Below are 21,606 nucleotides of genomic sequence, written 5' to 3'. Positions count from 1 at the left end.
CATCCCCATCCCATCCCATCCCATCCCATCCCATCCCATCCCATCCCCATCCCATCCCATCCCATTCCCACCCCCACCCCCACCCCCACCCCCACCCCCACCCCCATCCCCATCTCCATCCCATCCCATCCCCATCCCATCCCTCCCCCATCCCCATCCCCATCCCATCCCCATCCCATCCCCATCCCCATCCCATCCCTCCCCCATCCCCATCCCCATCCCATCCCATCCCATCCCATCCCATCCCATCCCATCCCATCCCATCCCATTCCCCCCTTCACCCCCACCCCCACCCCCATCCCACCCTGATCCCTCACTGGGACCCAGCAGGGACCACCACCACAGTGACAATGACACCCCCCCCTCCCCCATCACCCCCCCCTCCACCCCATAAAGGCCCCACACGTGGGCTCAGCAGCCGCTGTCCCTGCGGTGCTTTGGAGCCGACGTTCATCCCAAGGTCAAAGCCATCGCAGTGACATTAAAGCGGCGGCGGCGGAGGGGGACGGGGAGGGGGGATGTGGGGGGGGGGCCCCCCCGGGGGGGAGCACAGACACTGAGCTTTAATTTAAGCCGTTAAGGTCAATGGTGTTGGATGGAGCTGGGGCTTAAATCAGGGAATAAAGGGGGAAATGGGGAAAATGGTAATTAAAAAATAAATGAGGAGAGAAAAAATTGATGTTGGGGGGGGGGCATAATAATAAGGGGGTATAATAATAGGGATACAGTGATGGGGGTTTGTGGGAATTGGGTCAGGGGAGGGGGTGGGGATGGACCCCCCCCCCCATGACAGCTGAATGGACGGATGGATGGGCTCCTTCCAGCCCGGCTCCTCACTATTGATTTCCCTTTAATGAAAGTTAATTATAACAATGATTTAATTAATAGCGGCGCGCTCCGGCTTTATGGCTTCCCGCATTTGGGCGGCCCATAAATTCCCCCCGACAGCACCAATGGACCCCCCTATAACCCTCCCACCGCTGTGACCACATGGGAACGTGCACACATGTGTGTGAATGCACACGTTTGTACACGGGTACACACACACACACATACAAACGCATGCACACGCAAAGAGCATGCATGTACATGCATGTACACACACATACAGGCGTGCATGTGCATGCAAACACTTGCACAGAAGTGCAAGCACACATGCAACGACACGTGTGTGCATATAATCACATGCAAACACACGCATCCATGCACACATGTGCACACACATACATGCATGCACAAACACATGTGGGCAAACCTGTGTGCACATGCAAACACACGCACGCACACAGATGTACGTACACACAAACACACGAAAGTGTGCACACACGTGCGTGTCTGAACACAGACACACACACTCACACTCACACTCACACTCACACTCCGCCCTCCCGGAACGCAGCTCGCTGTTCTCCGCTGAGCCGCCAGGGGGCGCTGCATCTCTCATCGCATTTGGCCCCGCCCACCACCTAGCCCCGCCCACCACCTAGCCCCGCCCACAATTTGGCCCCGCCCCTCCTCCCTGCGCACGCCTCCTGCTCGTCCTCCAGCCCGACAGGCGGCGCTGGGCGGAAAGGGGACGCTCTGTGCGCAGGTCCCGCCTCCTTCCTTCCCGCTCTATGGTTTTTCCGGTGGCGCTTCCGGAAGCGCGTGCGCACTCGGAGCCCCGCGGTTTGCCCGCTGCCGGTGCGCCAGGTGAGCGGGCCCAGGGCTGCGGGTGGGTTCGAGGCGCTGGGGAAGAATCGTGCTTTATCGTGAGTGAGGGTGAGGGAGAGGGAACCCCCGTCCCGGGGTGGAAGCAGGGAGGGAGGAATCCCCCGAGGGGCTGCTTTGCGGTGAGGTCACCCCCACGTTGAGTTCTATGGGAACCTCCTGACGATGAGGGTGGGGGTGATTCTTCGTATTGCTTTGACGGGAGCCTTTCACTTCAGACTGAGCCCCCCCCCTCACGGCGCATCTTGGGGTCACCTTCCCCTCACACTGCACTTTGCCCTCCTCCCCCTCACCGTAAGATTTGGGAGCCCCCATTGGGACCCTCACCCACATCCCATCCCTCTGAGCTCCCTCACGTCCCCTCCCCGTGCTCTGCCCTCACCCCGTCCCTGTGACATCCAGGGTACCCCCCAACCCAGCCCCTCATCAGCCCCCCCCCCCCCGTGCCCCCCACCCTCTGACAACCCTTTAGGTAGCACTCAGCTAGCCTTGTCTCCTGGATGGCAGGGATTTGTCCCACCCATGTGGCTCAGCCCGCCTGGTGTTGCCTCAACCCCCTGCCTTTCTGCAGGGCCACCTTCCCCCTCATTCTCCTGTGTCCATGTGTCTCTTCCAGCTGTGTCCCACACGTGTGTCCCTCTTCCCTCACCATGTACGCCTGTACAAAGTTCGTCACTGTTCCTGCGCTGGTGAGTGGTGACAGCTGGTGACAAAGCATTGATGGGTGACAAAGCTTCAACCCCAACATCCCGTCCTGTCCCTCTGGTGTGGGGCTGGGCAGGAGTGACACGAAGTGGTGCCTCTGGGTTCAGGTGGGAGAGAAGTCTGGGGATGCTTTTTGCATCTGTAAGGCCACAGACTGTGATTGGGGTGGCTGGGGGGACTGTGTTATGTCCCTCCCAGAAATATGACAGCAGTCATGCCTTGCAGGTGTGGAGGAGCCCACGGGTGCTGTGCCAGCCTCTCTCTGCCTCCTTGCTCAGCATACCCAATGCACAGATGGAGCAGGTAACATGGTGGGGGGACATGTATGGACCAAGGGGATTCTGCACATGGGCACTTGGGGGACTCAGCACTCGTGGACATGGGGAAGGAGCTGAGCCCCGTGCCCAGTTTGGGGTCCACAGGAGGCTGCAAGGACAGAAACTAAGGCGTGAGGGAAGTGTGGTGAGGCTGCCTCCTCAACTCCACCACTTGTCTCCACCGCCCCATCCCCCAGGTGCACCCAAGTGCCCGTAGGACCATCGTGACGAGTGTGGCCCGCAGGGACATCGACACCGCTGCCAAATTCATCGGTGCTGGTGCAGCCACTGTGGGGGTGGCTGGCTCTGGAGCCGGCATCGGCACCGTCTTTGGCAGCCTCATCATCGGCTATGCCAGGTGAGGAGAGGACGGGGTGGGGGGGCAGGGGGAGGCACACCGGCTGCGTCCCACTGACCGTGTCCCCTTTCCCCCAGGAACCCTTCACTGAAGCAGCAGCTCTTCTCCTATGCCATCCTGGGCTTCGCCCTTTCTGAGGCCATGGGGCTCTTCTGCCTCATGGTGGCCTTCCTCATCCTCTTTGCCATGTGACAGAGCCATGGCAGTGATGCGGTGACGGTGACAGTGCCTGCAGCCCAGGCACAGCTGTGAATGTCCGGCGTGGGGCAGGGCGAGCCCCGCTCCCTACCCTCACCCCAACTGATGGGGAGAATAAATACGGTTGGATAATGGCTCTGTGTCCTCGTGCCTCCTTGGTGGCTCCAGGCCTTGTCACTTGGCTGGCCTGGGGACAGCACAGCCCCACTGGGTGCTCTGGTGGGTGACAGTGCCCCCAGAGCAGACACCTCGTGCTGAGTCCCCAGGGCTCTCAGCTGTGTCCCAAAGAGGCTGGAGGCATCAGCATCAGTGATTCTGCTGGGGAAAGCCAGGAGCCCGCAGGGCATTGGTCCAGGTTGAGTCAGCTCCAGGGACATCCTCGTGGGGACACTGAGCAGCACCTGGGGGCAGGACCTGGGCTCAGTCTGTCACTGGGTTGGGGATGTCACGGCCACGTCCCCAGTTCTCCCAGGGCTGTCCTGCACACCCTCAACCCTCCAGCGCAGCCCAGCTCTCCCAGTGCCCGCCGCGGGCGGAACAGCACTGCGAGGGCAGGGGGCGTGGCTAAAGCCCAGCCCACTTGCAGACCACGCCCCCCTACAGCGAAGCCCCGCCCACCCAGTTCCGCCATTGGTACCCACGGCGGCGTCTCCTCCCCTCGGGTCTCGCGAGATCTCGGTGCGCGGGGCGGGCGGGGGCTGGGAGGGGGCCGGGCCCGGCTGAGGGGAGGCGGGAGCCCGAGCGCGAGACGCAGCCAGCGCGAGGCCCCGGCAGCGGCGGCAGCGGCCCTCCCTGAGGTACGCGGCGGTTCCGGTGTTCGGCGAGGCCTCCCCGGTGGCGCTGGGGCAGCCCCGGAGGGAATGAAGGGCGGTGGGGAGCGCCGGCCCCTCCCCCCACAACTCTCCCCGAGTTTTCCTCAGGCGGCCGCTCTGCCCCCCCCCCTCCCACCCCCACTCCACCCTCTTCCCGCCTCTCCGCTGACTGACGGTGGGCGGCGGCCAATCGGCTGCGCGGTGGGCTCTGAATGACGGACGTCTCGGCCAATGGTGGTGTGGATGGGTGCTGCCAGTGGGGAAAGCCCCTCCCTTTTGTGGGCGGGGTTTCGGGAGGCTGAGAGGGGGCCCGGGCGGTGCCGGAGGGGGAGCGGGGAGGCCTCGGGGGGGGGGGGGGTAAAAGGGATGGGGGAAAAAGGGGAGAGTGAGGGGGGCTCAGGGACCCGGGGGGGCTCAGAGGTACAGGAGGGCTTTGGGGTGGGGGCCTCTTGGGGGGGGTGGAGGCTGTGGGGGGGTTTAGGAGTGGAGGGGGGTCTGGAGGAGCTGTAAAAAGGGGGTGGGGGTCTCCATACGGGGATATGGTGGGACATTGAGGTGAGGGGGGGTCTGAGGGTGGGGGCAGTCCCGGGGGAGGTTGGAAGAGTCCTGATTGTGGGGAGATGTGAGGGGGCTGGGGCAGGAGAGGGGATTTGAGTGAGTTCTGAGGTTTGGGAGAGGCTCTGATAGACAGAGCTGGGGAAACCCGAGGGGACGGGGGGTGTTTGGGGTGGGGGGGTGATCTGTGAGCCCTCCCCAAAGTGCTGCAGGGCTCACAGCTCTCAGGTGGTGTCCAGAGGCCACAATGCAGCTGTGGGTGCCCCGGGTTGGGGTGGGAGGTGGGGCTTTGAGCCAACCCCCACCCCACCGACCTCCAGGGTGATCCCCATAGCAGAGAGGGAGATCTGCAAGCAGCAGAATGTGGGGAATTTGGTGTTTGCTTCTCCAGGGCTGACCCCAGTGGTTCATTCTCGCTGGGGGGCTTTGGGAGCACTGAAGCATTGCGGTGCCTCTGGGCAGCTCCAGTTTGTGAGCACAGCTTCAGAGTTGCTTTGTAGAATTGTCAGCGTGGGATCGTGCAGCTATAATGGAGGGCTGCAAAGATGGTGGGGGGCCTGGAGCGTCTCTCTGATGGGTAAAGGCTGATTGCTCTGGGGCTGTTCAGCCTGGGGGAAAGAAGGCTGATGTCAGGGGATGAACTTCTGGAAAGCAGCTCTGCAGAGAAAGACTTGGGGGTCCTGGTGGCCAGCACGATGACCACGAGCCAGCAGTGTGCTCTGGTGGCCAAAAAGACCCATGGATTCCTGGTCACTGCATAGAGCACGGCCAGCAGGGCAGGGAGGTGCTCCCCACTCTGCTCTGTGCTGGGGAGGCCACATGAGGAGCACTGGGCCCAGTGCTGGGCTCCCCAGTTCAGGACAAACTGGGAATTGCTGGGAAAGCCCCACAGAGCATGCAGAGCTGTGGGGACATGCTGAGAGCCCCATTGGGCTGAGCACCTCAGGGAGAGAACAGTAGAGGGGATCTGATCAGTGCTGATCAATATCTCCAACCCTTACAATTCTGTCATCATCTGGTTGAGGTGTGAGGTGTGACAATGAGCATTCCTCATTCTGCCCAGCTCCAGTGCTCTGTGCTGCCCTCTCCTCGCTGCGTCCCACCGTTATCTTTGTGAAGTTATCCCTTCTCTCCCTGCTCAGGCCCCTTCCAACGACGACGTTCCAACGTAACATGGAGGAGTCCAACACGAAGGCGTTGCTCTCACTTCAGCAGGCTGCCCGATTTGCTTTGCCTCGCTGCAGCACTCTTTGAGTAGGGCCTTTTTTTTTTTTGGCCAGCGGCGCTGAAGTCTGAAGGGATTGTCTGGTTCTTTGCAAACTGCTTTAAAAATAGTTGTCACTGAAATGCAGTTGTTTCTGGAGGGAAATTCGGCTGCAGTTCTGAACCACGGGCTTTGTTGGATGGTTTTCTTGGATTGGGATTTTCTCGGTGGGGACTAAGAATAACTTCACTGTTTAAAAGTGGAGGAGAAGTCTGTGGGAGGTGGATTCAACGGCCAGATTTCAGAAAATGAGTAGGTTAAGTCCTCGCTCCTTGTTCTGTGAAGTGAGGGATTGCATTTACCTTCTGTGACGTGAGTGCAGGGATTGGTGTCACCAAGCATCATGGCTTTGTGGGCTGGAGAGTGCTGGAATGCTTGTTTGCCTTTGGTGTTAGAACAACCAACCCCAAAAGCAGTGGGGTCGGCTGATGGGAGCACCTCAGCAATGGAAATCAGAGAACTGTGGGGTGGTTGGGTTGGAAGGGTCCTGAAAGATCACAGAATCACAGGATGGTTGGGTTGGAAGGGTCCTAAAACCCCCCCTCAGTTCCACCCTTTCCCCTGGGCTGCTCCCACCCCCATCAGCTGCCCAGGTTCCCATCCGTGGCCCTGTGAACCTCAAGGGATGGGGCAGCCACACTTCTGGGTAGCACTGCCAAGAATTCCCACATCTCAGTTAGATTTCCCCTCCTGGAGCTCTACTTCTGAGCAACACCTTCTATTTCTGCCCTACTCCCAGCCTGGAAGCCCTAAAGTGGGACAATACGTAGCACCCAGCAGGGCTCACCGCTGTGAGAACTTTGACAACACAGCCACGATTCTCCTTAATTGTGTGCCAATCCTTTGCTTGTACCTAATTGCAGAATGCTAAACACTTCCTCTGCCTTTTGGCACTTGCCTGTCAACCAGCTAAAAATTATTCTGTCCACCTTCCTCAGCGCTCAGCCCAGCTCCACGCCCAGTTATTTTAATCTTCCCCTGTAAATCAATCCCTCCAGCTGCTTAACTCTGTTTTCCTGAATGCCTTCCAGTTTGCCAAAATCCCTCTGGTGGCTCTGAGCTGGACGTGGTTCCCTCCAGTGCTGGGGTTGGTTGGGGCTCTGCGCTGCGTCCCAGGTTATGAAGAAGGGAAAGCATTACAAAAGCTTTTAAATGAGTTGAAACCTTCCAATTGCATTTTCTGTTTCACTCCAATGTAACTTTCTCCCACGCTGAGGGGTATTACTGGCATTAATTTGTACTAATTCTTACTCTGCTCCTATTTCTGCTCTCTCAAGGTTCCTTGTTTTCCAGTCTTCTCCAGCATTTCCCACCGTGTGAGTTTGGTGCTCTGATTTATTTATTTTTTTTTCTTCTCATTGTGATTTATGGAGCTGTTGGGTGAAAACAAACTTCCCGTAGAGCCATGCTCAGTGCTGCAGTTGGATACACACCTTGGTATGCCTGTGTTGCCCTTCTTCAGCAATTCAGTGGGGCTGTGGATAGCCTGGAAGAGCTGCAGTCTGTATGGCACAGCTGCAGCAGCAGCGGTTGTGTAGAAGAGCAGTGTAGAAGCAGACAGGAATAATGGGACCAGGCTGCAAAACTGTAACTTCTCATCAGTGTCTTTATACAGAGCCCCTGGAACCTCAGCTGTGGGAGCAGGATGGCTCAGCAGGGCTGTAGGAAGGTCTGTGCGTGGTGTTGTGGGGCAGGCAGGAGGTTTCCTTCCCCTCTTATGAAAGGGGGAAGTTTGAGCGCTGGGCTGGCAGCGGGGAGGAGAGCAGTGCCCTGTGCTCAGCAGGACTCAATGAGCTCCACCAGCACTGTGCAGTGTGGTGGCTGAGAGCTGCAGGAGCCCTTTGGGGTGTGCACAGTGCTGGGGACAGCAGGGCATATCCACCCAGCACGCGTGGGGCCGTGCTCGTGGTGCACAGTGTTGTACAGAATGCATTACCACAGGATCTCTTCGGTTGGATATTGTTTTGGATTCGTTTTCTTTGGTTTTATTTATGCTGCTGACTTTCTTGGGGCCAGATTTCCAAACCTGCTCCTCCTCCAAGCATTCAGCACCCAAATACAACGCACATGCTACGGGAGGACTTTCCATTGCTGGCAGAAAACACATGTTATGGCAGACATTGGGGACTGGGGACCTGTTGCTTCCTAACTCCCTCCCCCCCCCCTACACTTCAGAGTAATTCTTTTTCTCATTTTCCATTTCAAGGAGCTGGTTGCACGTTGGGCAGGTGCAGAGCAACAGAGCAGAGGTGTGAGCGGGTCTGGGTGTCCCAAAGGGAACCCAAAAGCAGAGCCCTTTGGTGAGGAGGAAACCGCGCACCGTGAGCGCAACGAAAGCACATTTATAGCCTGCCTTCCTTCTCAGCCTACCACAGGTTCCCATCCACCACACGGTGCTGCAGCAGCGTCTGCCACATCTCATCATTGCTGGCAGATCCCCAGCTCGTGTCCCTTGGGAGTCCCCAGCAGATGGGTGCCCACACTGCGCCCGCAGCCCCTGCGTTCCTGGCCATGCCCTGCAGTGATGTTCTTTGCTCAGCCGCATTCTCCCTCTGCGGAGCTCGTGTTTTTCTTCTGTTTGGCTGCAATTAGTCTTGGCTGCTGGGAGCCTACCTTAATTGTTTCTGTGAAGCTCAGCTTTGTAGTCTTCCAGGAGGTTTCTTGCTGTTCTTTCCACCCTTTGCCACACCTGGTTGGACACGCGTGAGCGCACACAGCCATCCAGCAGCCCTTGCGTAGCACGCGCTGCGCGGTGCCGTGTGCCAAAGCTTGACATTTGTTTTTAAAACATGATTAATTCAGTGCCTTAAACAACTCCAACGCAGTGCGGTTTCACCAGAGCTAAACCCAGCTTTCGTGCTGGCTAATTACTGAGCGGAACAACTTTCTTGGATTGCACCTCTTCCCTCCAAGCCCTGCACACTCGGCTGGGAGGCCCGACTAGCTGTGGTGAGCTTTCCTCCCTCCATGCAGGAGCAAGGGCTGCTGTCCCACATGGGGACCATGGCAAAGCTGAGCTCCAGGATGCCAGCACGGCCATTTGTTGCACTTCCCAACAGCAGTGATGCACTCAGCTCGCAGGGATTGCCAGCAGAGCTGGCCCTGCAGCGGTCTGGAACGCTGCTGTGCTGTCCCACCCTCGTGCAGGAGATGCAGTGCCAGCTGCTTGGCCAGCAAACAAAGCGCTGGGCCGTGCTGCGCCATGCAGGGATTTCTCTCTGCACGCTCAGCCTCGCCTCTGAGCTCTCTTTGTGAGGCACAGCCACGAGCAGCCCCTGCAGGAGAAGCACCACGAAGGTGTTTTGCCCCCTTTCTCAAACTGCTTTGCGATGAAATGCTCATTGTGCTTTTGGTTCTGAAGAGTGAAGCTGCAAAATTCTCCACTTCCATGCTGTTGGGGACGGGCTGCCATGCTGTCAGTGCTGCTGCTTGCACAGTGCTTATGCAGCTTTCTCTTTTTTTCCTTTTTTTTCCTTATAGAGCTGTTTTCAGCCCTCGCTCCAAATACCATTGTTGCTATTAAAAATAACATTAAAAAAACCCCAAAGGCAGCCTTTCACAAACTTCAGCATATGAAGAACTTGGCTGGAGGTGGACTTGGCAGTGCTGGGGAATAAAGCAGAGTGTATTTATACCTGAGTGACTACGCTGAGCTGCGTTATACCCTTTAACTGTTTCCAACATGAGTAAAGCAGGCTTAGAGCAGAACACGGCGCTGCGTTTTCTGCCAAATGCTTTCATTGGTGCTGAGCCTGAGGAAGGACCAAACCTTCGTGGTGCAGAGCAGGTGCTGCTGGTGCTGCTGGTCGTGTCCCTGGTCGAAGGTGCTGGAAATTCATTGGGGTTTTTTGGAAGTGAGGGGCTGCTGCTGGACGAGCAGCCATGGGTTGCCATTGCATTACAGCTGTAACAACGCATGGAGTTTTCTTCCCCCCGTGCTACTCTTGTTGCAGTGGAGCTGTGGGGGGGGGGAAGGGAGGCTGTTCTCCTGCCATCCCTATGGCAGCAATGTCCCCCTCCTTGTGTGTGGTGGTGGAACAGGGCTGGGTGAGGAGAGGAGGGAGATGAGGAGGGGTGATGGCAACGGGGACGGCCCTGGGTCAGCTGTTGGGGCCCGAAATGTGAGAGCAGACACCACGAGCGCCTGCAGTGCAGATTTACTGTCTGCAAATGGGGCTGAGGAGGCCTGCCTGCAAGCTTAGCTGGATTGGAAGGAGTTTATATAAGAGCATTGCTCATCACCTGCACTGTGCTCATGCTGAGCAAAGCCAACGCAATGAGTCGTGGTTGTGGACGTCACCCTGAGCACAGTCAGCACCTCAACGAGCAGATGTTGTGATGGAGCTGCTGAGAGGCCCTGCGCTGCCTTCCTCTGGATGCTTTTCATCTATCTGCCCTCTGCTGCCTTTCCTTTGCTTTGGGAAGCTCTCTGCCCTTGTATGAGCAGCGTTTTGGTCACTGAATCCATCACCTAAGTGAGATTTTGAATGGATGTGTACTGTATGTAGGAAATGGTTGCTTTGTTCACAGCTGAAACGCAATCGCTCCAAAGGTGGAAAGCAGCTCTGGTTAAACAGTCGTGTGTTGAATTTCCAGACATGCCTTTTATTTGGAGGATTTCTTACTCCCCTCTGATTTTAGGGCTCGCATATCAAATAATGATTCCATAAAGCGTGTGTGCCTTCGAATGCTGAGTAAATAAAAACGCCTGCCTGCAGTGTAAATAATAACAGGTGGGACAAAATATTTTTCCTTTATGACAGCCCTCAAACAGAGCTCTGTGCCATCCCCCCCCCCGTCCTGCTGGTGCTGTTCCCATGGCTCTAATTCATGGGCAGTGCTTACATCAGAGCCTCGCAGCACCACGCAGCCCTGACTGGGATCTGCTGTAGAACTGCTTACACACCATCACAGGGAGAACGCATCTGAGTTTCACTCGGGCTCTTCAGTCCCATTTCTGGGAGCATTTTTTCTTGCTTCCATTGAAACATGGGCTCCTATCGACTGAATAATTTCAGGAAATGGGTTACAATTTTAGGTCACTTTGGCATTTCCTCGATAAAGCAGCACGTTCCGCAGGGCCTGTCACAGCTCTGCTGTAATTATCTCTGCTCAGTGAGAAGCAGTGGCTCTCTGAGGTTTTTCTCCCTTTCTTAAACTTGAGTTATTTCTCTCTCCTGTAGTAGATCTCTTGCAGCACGCTGTGAAGACACACACACCCAAAGATGTATTGCTGCTAATGAAGGAGCATGGGGAGAACCGGGGCTGCCGGCTGCTTTTTGGAGATGCTTTTGGAGTGCTCCTTTTGCTGCAGACCTGAGGGCAATACCCAAAGAAATCCCACCTGGTGATCTGTTCCGAGCATCTTTTCCTGCAGGCTGCGAGGGTTCGTTTGGTTGTGGCACGAAGGAGGGAAGCAGAGGTTGTGGGGAGGTTTGTGCTGTGTTGCTCAGTGTTGGGCACAGGTTTGCTCTCACCTGCTGTCCTTCTGGGTTCACACTGAGGTTGTTTTGTTCCCTGTGTCTGTGCTTAGCAGAGGAGCAGCATCTGCCCACGTCTTGGAGGTGGTGGAGCTGGGAGTTAAGTTGGTGTGACCTCGGGCTCAGGGGCTTCTGTGCAGCTCCCCCTAAGCTGGAGAGGTCCTGCAGCGGCCACTGGGTGATGAACCATGATTTGAGCCTTGCTGCTGCTGAGGAGCTGCTCTGTGCTCCCACCAAATCATATCCAGGTGCCAAGGAGCCACGCTCTGCCTGCTGCTGGAGTCCTTCAGCCCTTCTCTTACCAGAAACTGGAAGGGGAAGCACAATTCTGCCTTGTGAGTAATTGGACCATGATTTAGAAATGATCTTTCTCCATCTTCTTGCCTGGGGAAGTTGCTGACTTGCTGGTTTGTGTTGGATTTCGTCTCATATTCATCAAAGGCTTCCAGACCCTTTGGACAGATGCCTTTTTGTGTTAGGAATCTGATACTTGGCACTTCACTAGAGAAACCTTGCTCGTGTTAAAGCCTGTTGTGCCAAGCAAGGGCTGCTCTGGCAGTGTTTGGCGAGGCTTGGTGAGGGAAGGCGTTTCAAGAGAAGCCACTGTTTGTCTCCCAGGAATCTGCTCGTGAAAGGAGGAACAGGACGATGCACGGAAGATGGGGCCAACTCTGCTCAGTGGTGCACAGCAATGGGACAAGGGGTAATGGGCACAAAATAAAACCCAGGCAGAACTTTGCTGTGCGGTGCCTGGAGAGGTGGGGGGTGGGGGTGTCCCCAGACCCACCTGCGTGCTTCCCTCACCCTTCAGCTGTGTGTGTGACCCTCAGCATCCTTCCCTTTGTGCTGTGATGTGTGGGCAGCCCTGCAGCGTGGCTGGGAAGTGATGTGGGACCTCCATAACACCTCTCTCACATCAGAGGCCAAGCCAGATCTGATCTGGAGGTTGGCCAGGGCGAGGAGGATCACGGACAACCAGGCTCTGCTAACAGCTCTTATCCTGCCAGCTCCTGGCGTGGAGGCAGGGTTAAGGAATGGCACTTTTTGTTATGGTAACAGTAAACTTGTTACTGTTTACAAGAGTTATAAACAGTGAGTTGTGTGGCTGGGAGGACTGGTGGAAGCTGTGCTGGGGAAAGCATTCTGGCTGCCCGGGGCTCTGAGCCGAGGGGTTTGTTGATCTTACTGTAAGGGAAAGCTTTTCTAGTCCCAGCCGGGTGCCTTTGGCTGATGTGCTGCCCGGGGGCTCTGGTAATCCTGTGCTGGGGTTTTACATCTGACAGGACGCTGACAATGCCTCCCTGTCCCATCACATGTGTGTCTGGAGGAGGACAGAAGCTCTTGGTGGCGGCTGCTGCTTCATGTGAGATTTGACCCTTTTCCCAAAGCATGTGGGAATGCTCTTATTTGCAGCTGAGCTGCCGCTTTGCTCCTCCATGTGCTGCTGTCTGCTTTGTAAGGCCCTTCAGGGCCATGCCTGCTAGGAAGGGACATCCTGCTAACAACAGCTGCAGCTCACAGCAGTGGTGCAGCTCCAGGGCTGCTGGGTGGCTCTTGCAGGCAGGGAGCAAGGATGTATTTGGATGCTGTGTGGATCTCACAGCTCACCAGCAGGGCTGTTGTTGGGGATATGCTGTGGCCGTGCTGTGCGGGCTCAAGGCTCAGAGCTGTGCAGTCAGGAGGGACCCCCTTGGACTTTTTGCTTTTACTCTGAGCCATAGGTTAACTCGTAATGACTTGTTAAATATGGCGTGTCCATTGGAGATTTACCTCGTGGTAGTTCCTTGCCAATATTCCAGTTTATACAGTTGGGTTTACTTTATCAAGCTTATAAAGCATCAGGGTGTTGTGCCTCTGAAGCAGATTTTACAGCGCTGGCTTTTGGCGTTCTTTCCCAGCTGACAGTTTTAAGCTCGCCTGTCGCTTTTTGGTTGCAAAGCAAACATTCTCACTCCTTCCCTCACACCCCAGAATAACTCTGAAGTCAAAGCCTGGGGCTCCCAGCAGCCTGCACGCTCCCACTCAGTGCCATCCTCCCTGCAGAGCTGGAGAGCTCTCAGCACATCTCTGGGCGTGAGAGATGGTGATGAAGAGGTGAACAGAGAGCTGGACAACCCAGGGAGGAATGGGCAGCTTCCCTGAGACCCTCCAGGCACCAAAGTGGGGCTGAGAGCCAGCAGCTGCTTCCAGTGGAGCTCTGCAAGGACCTGAGGGCAACCGGGCTGTGCCTGTTGTGTGACCAAGTGGCTGCTCTTCCTAAAAAGGAAGAACTCCTCTTCGTTTTTATGGCACCTGAAGGTGGGTTTGGTGGGGCTCTGTGCCATGGCAGCAGTGCTGTGTGTTGGTGTGGGGATGGCAGCACCAAATGCAGCCGGGTGTGCTGGGATGGAGCCGGGTCCCCTCTGTGCTTTTTAGGGTGGCTGTTTGGGGTGGCTTTTTGGGGTGGCTGTTCGGGGTGCTGCTGCTCTCTGGCTCCAGATTTCAGCTAAGCGTTGGTTTGGAAGGTCAGGAAACACAAAGCAGAGAGCTGTTAATGGCTGCACTTAGACAAATAATAAAGAGCCTTTCCTGGAACGGGCTCAAAGCAACATGTTTCCTTCCTTGCATTTTAGTGGGAAATCTCTTACTATTTTTGAAAGCTTGGGGCAGTGCCTTACACTTCCTTCTTTTTTGGGTAGTGGCCTAGAAATGGCCATCGTGCTCTGCCTTTCCTTCCCTCGTGCTTATCCAGCAGCACTTTGCTTTTCATTGCACTGAACCTTCCCCCTCGCAGTTCCTGCTCCCAGTGGCAATTACAGATTCTGCACTGAGCCTGCCTGCAATCTTGTCTATTCCTCTGTATAAGATGTATGCCGCGGCACAGATCCTGTGCAGCCATCCATAATAATCTCGTTTATTGTGGTTTTATCTCCTCTTCCCAGTAGCGATGTACTGCCTGTCCTTGGGGCTCCTCTGGTGTCTTGAGCACCATTTGTGTTTGAATAGGCTTGTTTGTATCGAGGCTCCGCTTGTTAATGCTCTTGGCATGGCTCCCAGGTCTCGACAAAGTTACCCAAATTGATCTGGGATGGCCTTGTGACTCATTAGTCTGCGAGAATTAATCCCATGTAGCTCAGCCTCATCAAAACCGAACTCCTCGCTCTGTGCTGCCTTTCACACGAGCTGCCGTGGGCTGGGAGGTGGGAGCAGCGTGCTGCATTGCTCCCAGCTGGCCCGACTCCCTCAGGAGGATGCAGGGATCCTCACTGCGTTGTCATTTTCTTACAAAATCTGTCCCTCTTTCCAGGTCCTCCACCCTTCTCTAAAGCTCTTTACCCTGTTTGGCAGCGCTGGAGGACTGCAAACAGGTTTTCTCTGTTGCCCATCGGTGGAAAGGCACCTTGCCTCCAGCTGCACCCTGCTCAGGCTTGTTGCTGCACGCTCAGGCTGCCATGCTGGGATGCTGTGCTCTGCTGGGCTGCCATGCACTGATGAGAGCTGCATCGTCGTTTTGGAGAGCAGAACAACTCAATCCACAGCAGCCATGCGTCGGGTGGGAGCGCACCAGGAGCTGAAGCCTCATCAGCCCATACAGAGCACAGAGCTGATCCCACCCACAGCCATGTGTTTCTCTGCCCAAAGCCAGCAGCCCTTCTTTTTGTGCACTACACCTCTCAGCTCACAGCCGGGTCCCCAGGAACCTCCTTTCTCTCCGTGTCCCCATCTCCAGTGGTTCTGCTAATTTTGCAGCTCATCCTTCGGGCGAGTGAATGGTAGCAGAGAACACACACACACGTCAGCAGAGCGTGCCATTTGCTTTTGTTTTCTGTTCCACTTTCAGCCTATTTTTAGGAGGTAGCTCTTCAGCTCTTTTGGTTTTGTTTCATAGTTGGTGCAAACCTCTAGCTTTAATTTTGTGGTCATATTAATGTAAAGTTTATCCTTCTGATTTATGGGAATGAACCATAAATGTGCTGGTGCTGGGAAACCAGGGAGTGCATCCCTGCAGGGTGGGGAGCCCTGCTGTGGGGCTGTGCTGTGCCATGGGGCTGTGCCATGGAGCTGTGCCATGGGGCTGTTCTTTGGGGCAGTTCTATGGGGCTATGCTGTAGCGTGGGGCTGTTCTATGGGGCTATGGTGTGGGGCTGTGCTGGGATATGGGGCTGGCTGTGCTATGGGGCTGTGCCGTGGGGCTGTGCTGTGCTATGGGGCTATGCTGTGGGGCTGTGCTGTGCTATGGGGCTGTTCTATGGGGCTGTGCTTTGCTATGGGGCTGTGCTGTGCTGTGGGGCTGTGCTGTGCTATGGGGCTGGACTATGGGGCTGTGCTTTGCTATGGGGCTATGCTGTGGAGCTGTGCTGTGCTATAGGGCTATGCTGTGGGGCTGTGCTGGGCTATGGGGCTGGGCTATGGGGCTGGGCTATGCTATGGGGCTGTGCTGGGCTATGGGGCTGTGCTGTGCTATGGGGCTGTGCTGTGCTATGAGGCTGTGCTGTGCTATGAGACTGTGCTGTTGGGCTGTGCTGGCACATTTGCAACAGAACAATTTCTGCATCCACCCGAGATTCACTGGGATTTGAAGTATTTCAGCTTGTTTTGCAAGGCACAGATGTGAGAGTGTTGGGCACAGGCATTCCTGCAATAACAATAGTCACATGCAAGCACAACAATAGAGCCTTATTTTTAGAGTGTTTTTCATACCAGTCCTGTCCCCCAGCGTTCAGCAGTTTGTGGTTGGGGATTTGTGCCATCTGGAGATGTAAGGGGAAGGTTTTCAGTGGGGCTCTGTGGCAGTGCAGAAGAAGCGTGCGCTGTTTGGAGTCCCGTGGTGATGCAGGGGTGTGGGCTGTGTGTGGGGCCAGCTGGACGTGGGGCAGCAGGAACAGCTCTGGGGGGATGAGGGGCATCTTATCCTGGTCTCCAGGCCATGGTTGCTCATTACTTCTGCAAATCACGGCTCGCATCTGCAGATCTTGGCTTCAGACTGCTTTCCAATCTCAACTTCTAGTCGATAGTTGGCTGGAGCAGGTCTGAAACAGCTTTACAAACAGAATCCCTGCTGCCTCTACCTGCATCGTGGCACAGATGAGGGCCATCGTGGGCACCTGGTGGGACGTGAGACGTTTGCAGTGAGATGCATTTGTGGAAGAGTCCCCTTGGGTAACAAAAAGTACCAAAGAAGAGCAGTCAGGCTGTGGCTGTTCCTGTGCTGCCCAACCAAGGCTGTGGCCAAAACCGTGTCCTGAGGCTGCGGCACACTTCAGAAACCCTTCTGTGTAAAGCTGACCTGAAAAGATGCAGAGCATCTCGGATGAAAGGGCCCATAAATGCCAGAAGTGCTTTGGAAAACCTGCATCCTGCTTCTTGTCTCTTTCTCCTAAAGTGTTTCCAAATGGAAGTTGTTGGAAATGGGTTCCATGAGGTGCCAGCACCGTCCTGGGGGAAATCCTGTTCAGGAAGGCTGGTCTTTCATTGCTGCTGTTGATGCGTGTAGTACATCTAATTTGTTTTAAGGGAGTGAAAATGTTACCCCTAGGTGTCTGTCTAGACTAGGATAAGGGGCTCGGTTTTGTTCTTAATGGGTTAGTTAACGTGCTTTGGGACCACTTTGGTTTATGGACTGATTTACCAGGGGGAAAGCAGCATATGGGTCGGCTTTAATATCTGCAGGAAGAATGAAACTTTTTTAAAAAGGGAAAATGTTGCTGACTGAGGTAAGCAAAGGGAGCTCACCACCAGCACAGCATCACAGCTCGGTCCTTAGAACCTCAATACCCAGAATGGCACCTTTGGTGTGTGCTACAGTGCCAGGGGAGCAGCAGGGAATGGGATCCCTGTGTGGATGGGAGGCAATGCTGGGGAAGGGCAGCATTTCCCTATCAGATCGGGGAGCACTGAGGACAGCAGCAGAGGAGAATGAGCTGCAAAGCTGCACGAGGGGACAGCGCTGGGCAGGATTAGGGTTAGAACTCTTCTGTCTGCCTGCCTTCCCATTGCAGGGGCTTCATGGGGTCATTATGGTTGGAAAAGTTCAGATCATGGAGCCCAACCTTCTGGATTTGCCATCCCTGGGATGGATTTTCCATTTGCGCCCGAATTGTTCTGAAGGGATTTTGCCTGGTTTGAGTTCCGCAGGTGCTAATTTGATATTTTGATTTGTTTGAGGGTTTTCTGTTTTAATTCTCTTGACTCTTCACAAGGGAATTACGCTGGCAGGTTCCAGGTGGGTCTGCTGACCGTGTGATTTATTGAGCAGCCTGCAGCCTCCTTGGTGAGTTGCACACAGAATTGATGCAGTGTCTGCACCGCCGCCTTCACACTCCTGACTCAGATTTTCCAAAGCCTCGAAATAAAGCAGATCGTCTCCAGTTCTTTCTTCATCAGAGCAATAATCTGAGCTTAACTTCAGGAAAAAGTCATCTTTGTCAGGGTTGACACCCGTGGGTAAGCAGTGAAGTGGTAAGCAGTGGAGAGATGTGCAGCATGCCCTCGTCCTGCCTTTGGGAGCATCCTCTCTTGAGCTCCTCTTGCTTTGGTGAGGAACTGCAGGTTGCAGGTGAAGGTGGGGATGAAATCCATTGCAGAGATGCACTGTTGGAAGCCAGGCTCGTGATGCATGCTGTGCATCCCGTGCATGCCCAACCCAGGGATGCTGCTCTGGGGACTGCTGTGAAGTGTGGCTTTGGGTTTACTTCTTGCAAGCAGTCCATACTTGCATACTTGTTAGTAGGGTAAGAGAGAAAATCACACGTGAGCTACAGCAGCATGGTGTACTTTGCTTGGAAGTGACTTTTCAGTTTTCTGTGGCCACAGCAGCCCGTCAGCTCTGTGCTGACAGAGCTCTGAAGCACTCTTTGGTAATCTGTCTGCGTTTCCTCGCTTCCCCTCACCATTCCCAACATGCTAAAAATCATCAAAGCAGTGAAATACTGTCCCACGCCGCAGGAAGAGGGATGGGAGTGTGTTGCTGGTATCCAATCATCTGCTTATCCTGCCTGTTCTTAAGAAGAGAATTTATTGAAGCAATTTATCCTGGCTAAATGTGATATAAATCTGAGCACATGTATGTGCATAGCAGCCCTATTCCGTCGTGAAGGAGCGGCTGAATCTGCCTTTAAAGAACGAACAAACCTTCCTGCTGCCAGCACAGCAGCTCTGACTGCGTGTTGTCCCCAGTTTGTGGCAGAGCTGTGCCGTGGGATGGAGCTGGCAGGCAGAGCACACGGCAGCACCGGGCTCTGGTTTGGTTTGGATTGGTTTCCTTTGGTTTGCTTTGGATTGCTTTGCTTTGCTGTGCTTTGGTTTCCCCCTCTCTCATTCTCTTTGGGCCATTGGAGCCCCAGCAGCCACGGCTGATCCGTTTCTTTTGTTTCTCAGGCAGTTTGAATTCATATTGGAATTGTGGGCTTTGGGCTCTGCTGACCTCGTGCTGTTCTTGTTGGGAAGGCATAGGGTGGGATGGACAGATTTCCAACCTTAGCAGTGCAGTGTTGGCTGCCCTGGGAAACACAGCAGCTCCTTCCCATAATTATGCCACGTGTTGGACAATAAGATTTGTTTGTTGATGAAACAGATACATCCCCAACCTCATCCCACACAACCATACGCGTACAAGGGTGACTTAAGCAGTCTGTAAACACTTCCAGCACTGAGCTGTTTGACAGCAGGGTGTGTTATGGCTCTTCTTGCAGCTCGGTGCCCTCATTGCTGCAGCTCTCACCGTGGGGGAGCATCACTGCTGTAACATGGGCTGGCCTGGGAGCCTTTGGGTTTGGGGATGAGTTTGGGAGCCTTGGAGGCTCAGGGTCCCCTCGCAGCCTACGCTCCAGGAGGAGCTTCCAGGCTCTTAGGATGGTCGTGCTGCTATTTCCATCCAGGAATGCTTTTCAGACATTAACCTTTGAGCCCCACAAGTGCAAACTTGTGCCCCCGGCTCTGGAGGCATGGAAGCAACTTGTCAAAGCCTGCACAAATCAGTGACTAAATGCAGAGTGGAGAGGCTGGAAATAATGACTTGCTTCTACTTTCAGTGTGATGGACAACACTGCCTGCAGCTCTTGAGCTGAGTGCTGTGACACCTCCGTGCCTCCTATGGGTGAGGAGGACAAGCACAAAGTGAGGCTGTGATGGGAAAACGAGATCCAGGCTGCCCAGGACAGCAGTTATCAGACCTTTAGTTGCTCTGTATCCTAATGGCAGAGTTTTACCAGCCCCTGTACTGCAGGCAGTGAAGTGACTCCTGTGCTGAGCTGCAGTGTGCTGCGTGTCCCAGCTGTTATCCTTTTGTTCTTTCCTTACAGGAAGAGCAGTGACTGGGTGGCCCTATGCTAGCACTGGTGAGCAAGGACTGTTTCTTGCCTCACCCAGCCTTGCATTGCTCTGCTCAGCTAACAGGAGTATTAGATACTGTTCTTCTGGACTTTGAGTGCAGGTGACACAACGTATGAAGAGCTCTCTGCTTCCCTTCTCCTTAAAAGCTGTGGGTGCCACATCTCTGGAGGTGCTCATCCTGGCCATGGATGAGGTTCTGGGCACCCCATCTGGTGCCTGACATCGTGGTTGGCAGCCAGCCCGTGGCAAGGTTTGGGGTTGGATGTGAGATCCCTTCCAGCCCAACCATGCTGCATTCCATTTGCAGTGTTGTGCAGTCAGTGTGAGCAGCGTTTTGGTACCATGGGAAGGTTCGACCTCTCCATCTCTCCCTGCTCGAGGCTACATTGTGGGTAAAGCTTCATCTTCGGGGCTTCTCTCTGCCTTCAGAGCAGCTGCTGTGCTGTCATATGCTAGGACACAGGCTGCCCTTTGCTGGGATTTCATCTCCCTGCACAGTGCTGTCACCTCTCAGTGCCCCACTGCGCCTCAGGGGCTCCTGGTGGTGCTGGGATGTTTCTGCCCATCTTTACTGTCATCCTCATCCCATTCTGGAACGTTCTGGTCACTGTCCCATTCCACTTGGGATGTCTGTGGGTCTGTGTAGGCGCTGCCGTTCTGCTCCATAAATCCAAACCCCAGTGCTGTGGGATCCTCCCCCCTTTTGGATGGGGAGGAACAGGCGGCCGCTTCTGCACAGCTTTGGGTTGGTGCTGTGCTGTACTGCAGGGAGGTTCCGCCCTGCAGCCACGCGTTGGAGCCTCGCCTGGAAATTACTAAAGAATTTCTTTATTCCTCCTTAAGCAACATCGATTTTGAGCAACAGGGGACCATTTTGCACCCCGTGTGCTCACCCTGTGCTGCAAAGTTGCATTCTCAAAGCACTTTCCTATACCCAGATCCTAAAAGCAGTGCCCCCCCCCCTCTCCCCGGTGCTGTGTCCCCATGGATGCATTCTGACTGCTGTGCTTTCTGCTCCTGCACCCAACCCGGAGCACAGAGCTGCTGGAGCAGCCATGGCATTCTTTGCAAAGCAAAGGGAGAGCATTTGCTGCATGATGGCTTTTTAAAACCCCGCTATGAAAATAGCAGTGGGTGGAGGGAATGGTTATTCCTCCAATTTGGGGCGGTGGGGGCGGCTTTATTTACTCTTATTTCTTATTAATAAGAGTGGCTTCACTCGTAGCATAATAGGAGCGAGTGTTTTGTTATCCTTGGCTGTAATCTGTGATAAACTGCCCCTGCCATCAGCCTCGTAGTTTACCCACTAGGGAGCCGGATTATTGCCTTGTAAAATGGAGCACCACTCCTATAATCCCTTAATTAATTAAATGACAAATTTTAGTTCTCTCCCATTGAAAATATAACTTGCACATAGAGAAGGTTTGGATTTATTCCATCGCTTCACGCTCACACGCTGGGTTTTTTCCCCCCCCCAAAGACCATCGCTTCCTTCGCTCACTGCAATGCAGTGTGGGGACGAAGTGGTGACTGATGTTTGGGGCTTGTGGGGGCTCAGTGTGAGGCAGCCCCAAGTGGTTCCCAGTGGCCCTTTGCCCACAGGGCAGCACTTTTCCCATAGTTGAAAACCAGTGGGGCCCTCCGTACGCCTCATTAATGGGTCAGGTTGATCTCTGTTCCCCAATGGCGATGCAGGACTCAGCGATCTCCTCCTCCCTGATTAATTACAGTCCTGCACGGGGTTGCTTCTGCTCCAGGTATTTTAAATTTATTTATTTATTTTCCCCTTCTTATTTAACAATTTCCTCTTTTCTGCTCTCTCCCCAGCGTAGCGGAGCTGCATGAAATATGGGCGACGACAGACCCTTCGTGTGCAACGCCCCCGGCTGCGGCCAGG

General features: G+C 54.8%; 2 protein-coding genes across 3 annotated transcripts in view; both read left to right on the top strand.

Moving 5' to 3' along the window:
- The first annotated feature begins 632 nt into the window (after positions 1-632).
- On the top strand, positions 633-3,422 carry ATP5MC2 (ATP synthase membrane subunit c locus 2). The gene is made up of 6 exons (XM_090128308.1): positions 633-644; positions 1,471-1,751; positions 2,327-2,399; positions 2,641-2,718; positions 2,930-3,090; positions 3,168-3,422. Exons 1-6 carry the CDS (start codon positions 633-635, stop codon positions 3,280-3,282), a joined length of 720 nt encoding a protein of 239 aa, XP_089984434.1. The 3' UTR covers positions 3,283-3,422.
- A 551-nt stretch (positions 3,423-3,973) lies between these two features.
- The window catches only part of LOC116234944 (cyclic AMP-dependent transcription factor ATF-7), a 47,683-nt gene continuing 30,050 nt past the window's right edge, over positions 3,974-21,606 (top strand). Inside the window, exons 1-2 of one of the 2 annotated variants that reach the window (XM_031602798.2) lie at positions 3,974-4,085; positions 21,537-21,605. In XM_031602798.2, coding sequence (XP_031458658.1) covers positions 21,558-21,605 — 48 coding nt within the window. In that variant the 5' untranslated portion in view covers positions 3,974-4,085; positions 21,537-21,557. Of the gene's footprint in view, positions 4,086-4,652; positions 13,698-21,536; position 21,606 lie in introns of those variants that run through there. The other variant, XM_090128544.1, reaches the window with a different exon arrangement.

This window comes from Phasianus colchicus, chromosome 33 (assembly GCF_987193195.1).
Source record: "Phasianus colchicus chromosome 33, bPhaCol1.hap1.1, whole genome shotgun sequence".
Taxonomy (NCBI): domain Eukaryota; kingdom Metazoa; phylum Chordata; class Aves; order Galliformes; family Phasianidae; genus Phasianus; species Phasianus colchicus.
The sequence above is the reverse complement of the archived record's forward strand: the minus strand, read 5'-3'. Positions and strand labels throughout refer to the sequence as shown.

Bases quoted from the DNA above. Each gene is read 5' to 3' on its own strand.
- ATP5MC2 (XM_090128308.1), top strand. The intron at 2,400-2,640 runs GTGAGTGGTGAC...CATGCCTTGCAG, and splicing joins TCGTCACTGTTCCTGCGCTG to GTGTGGAGGAGCCCACGGGT. The intron at 3,091-3,167 runs GTGAGGAGAGGA...CCTTTCCCCCAG, and splicing joins CTCATCATCGGCTATGCCAG to GAACCCTTCACTGAAGCAGC.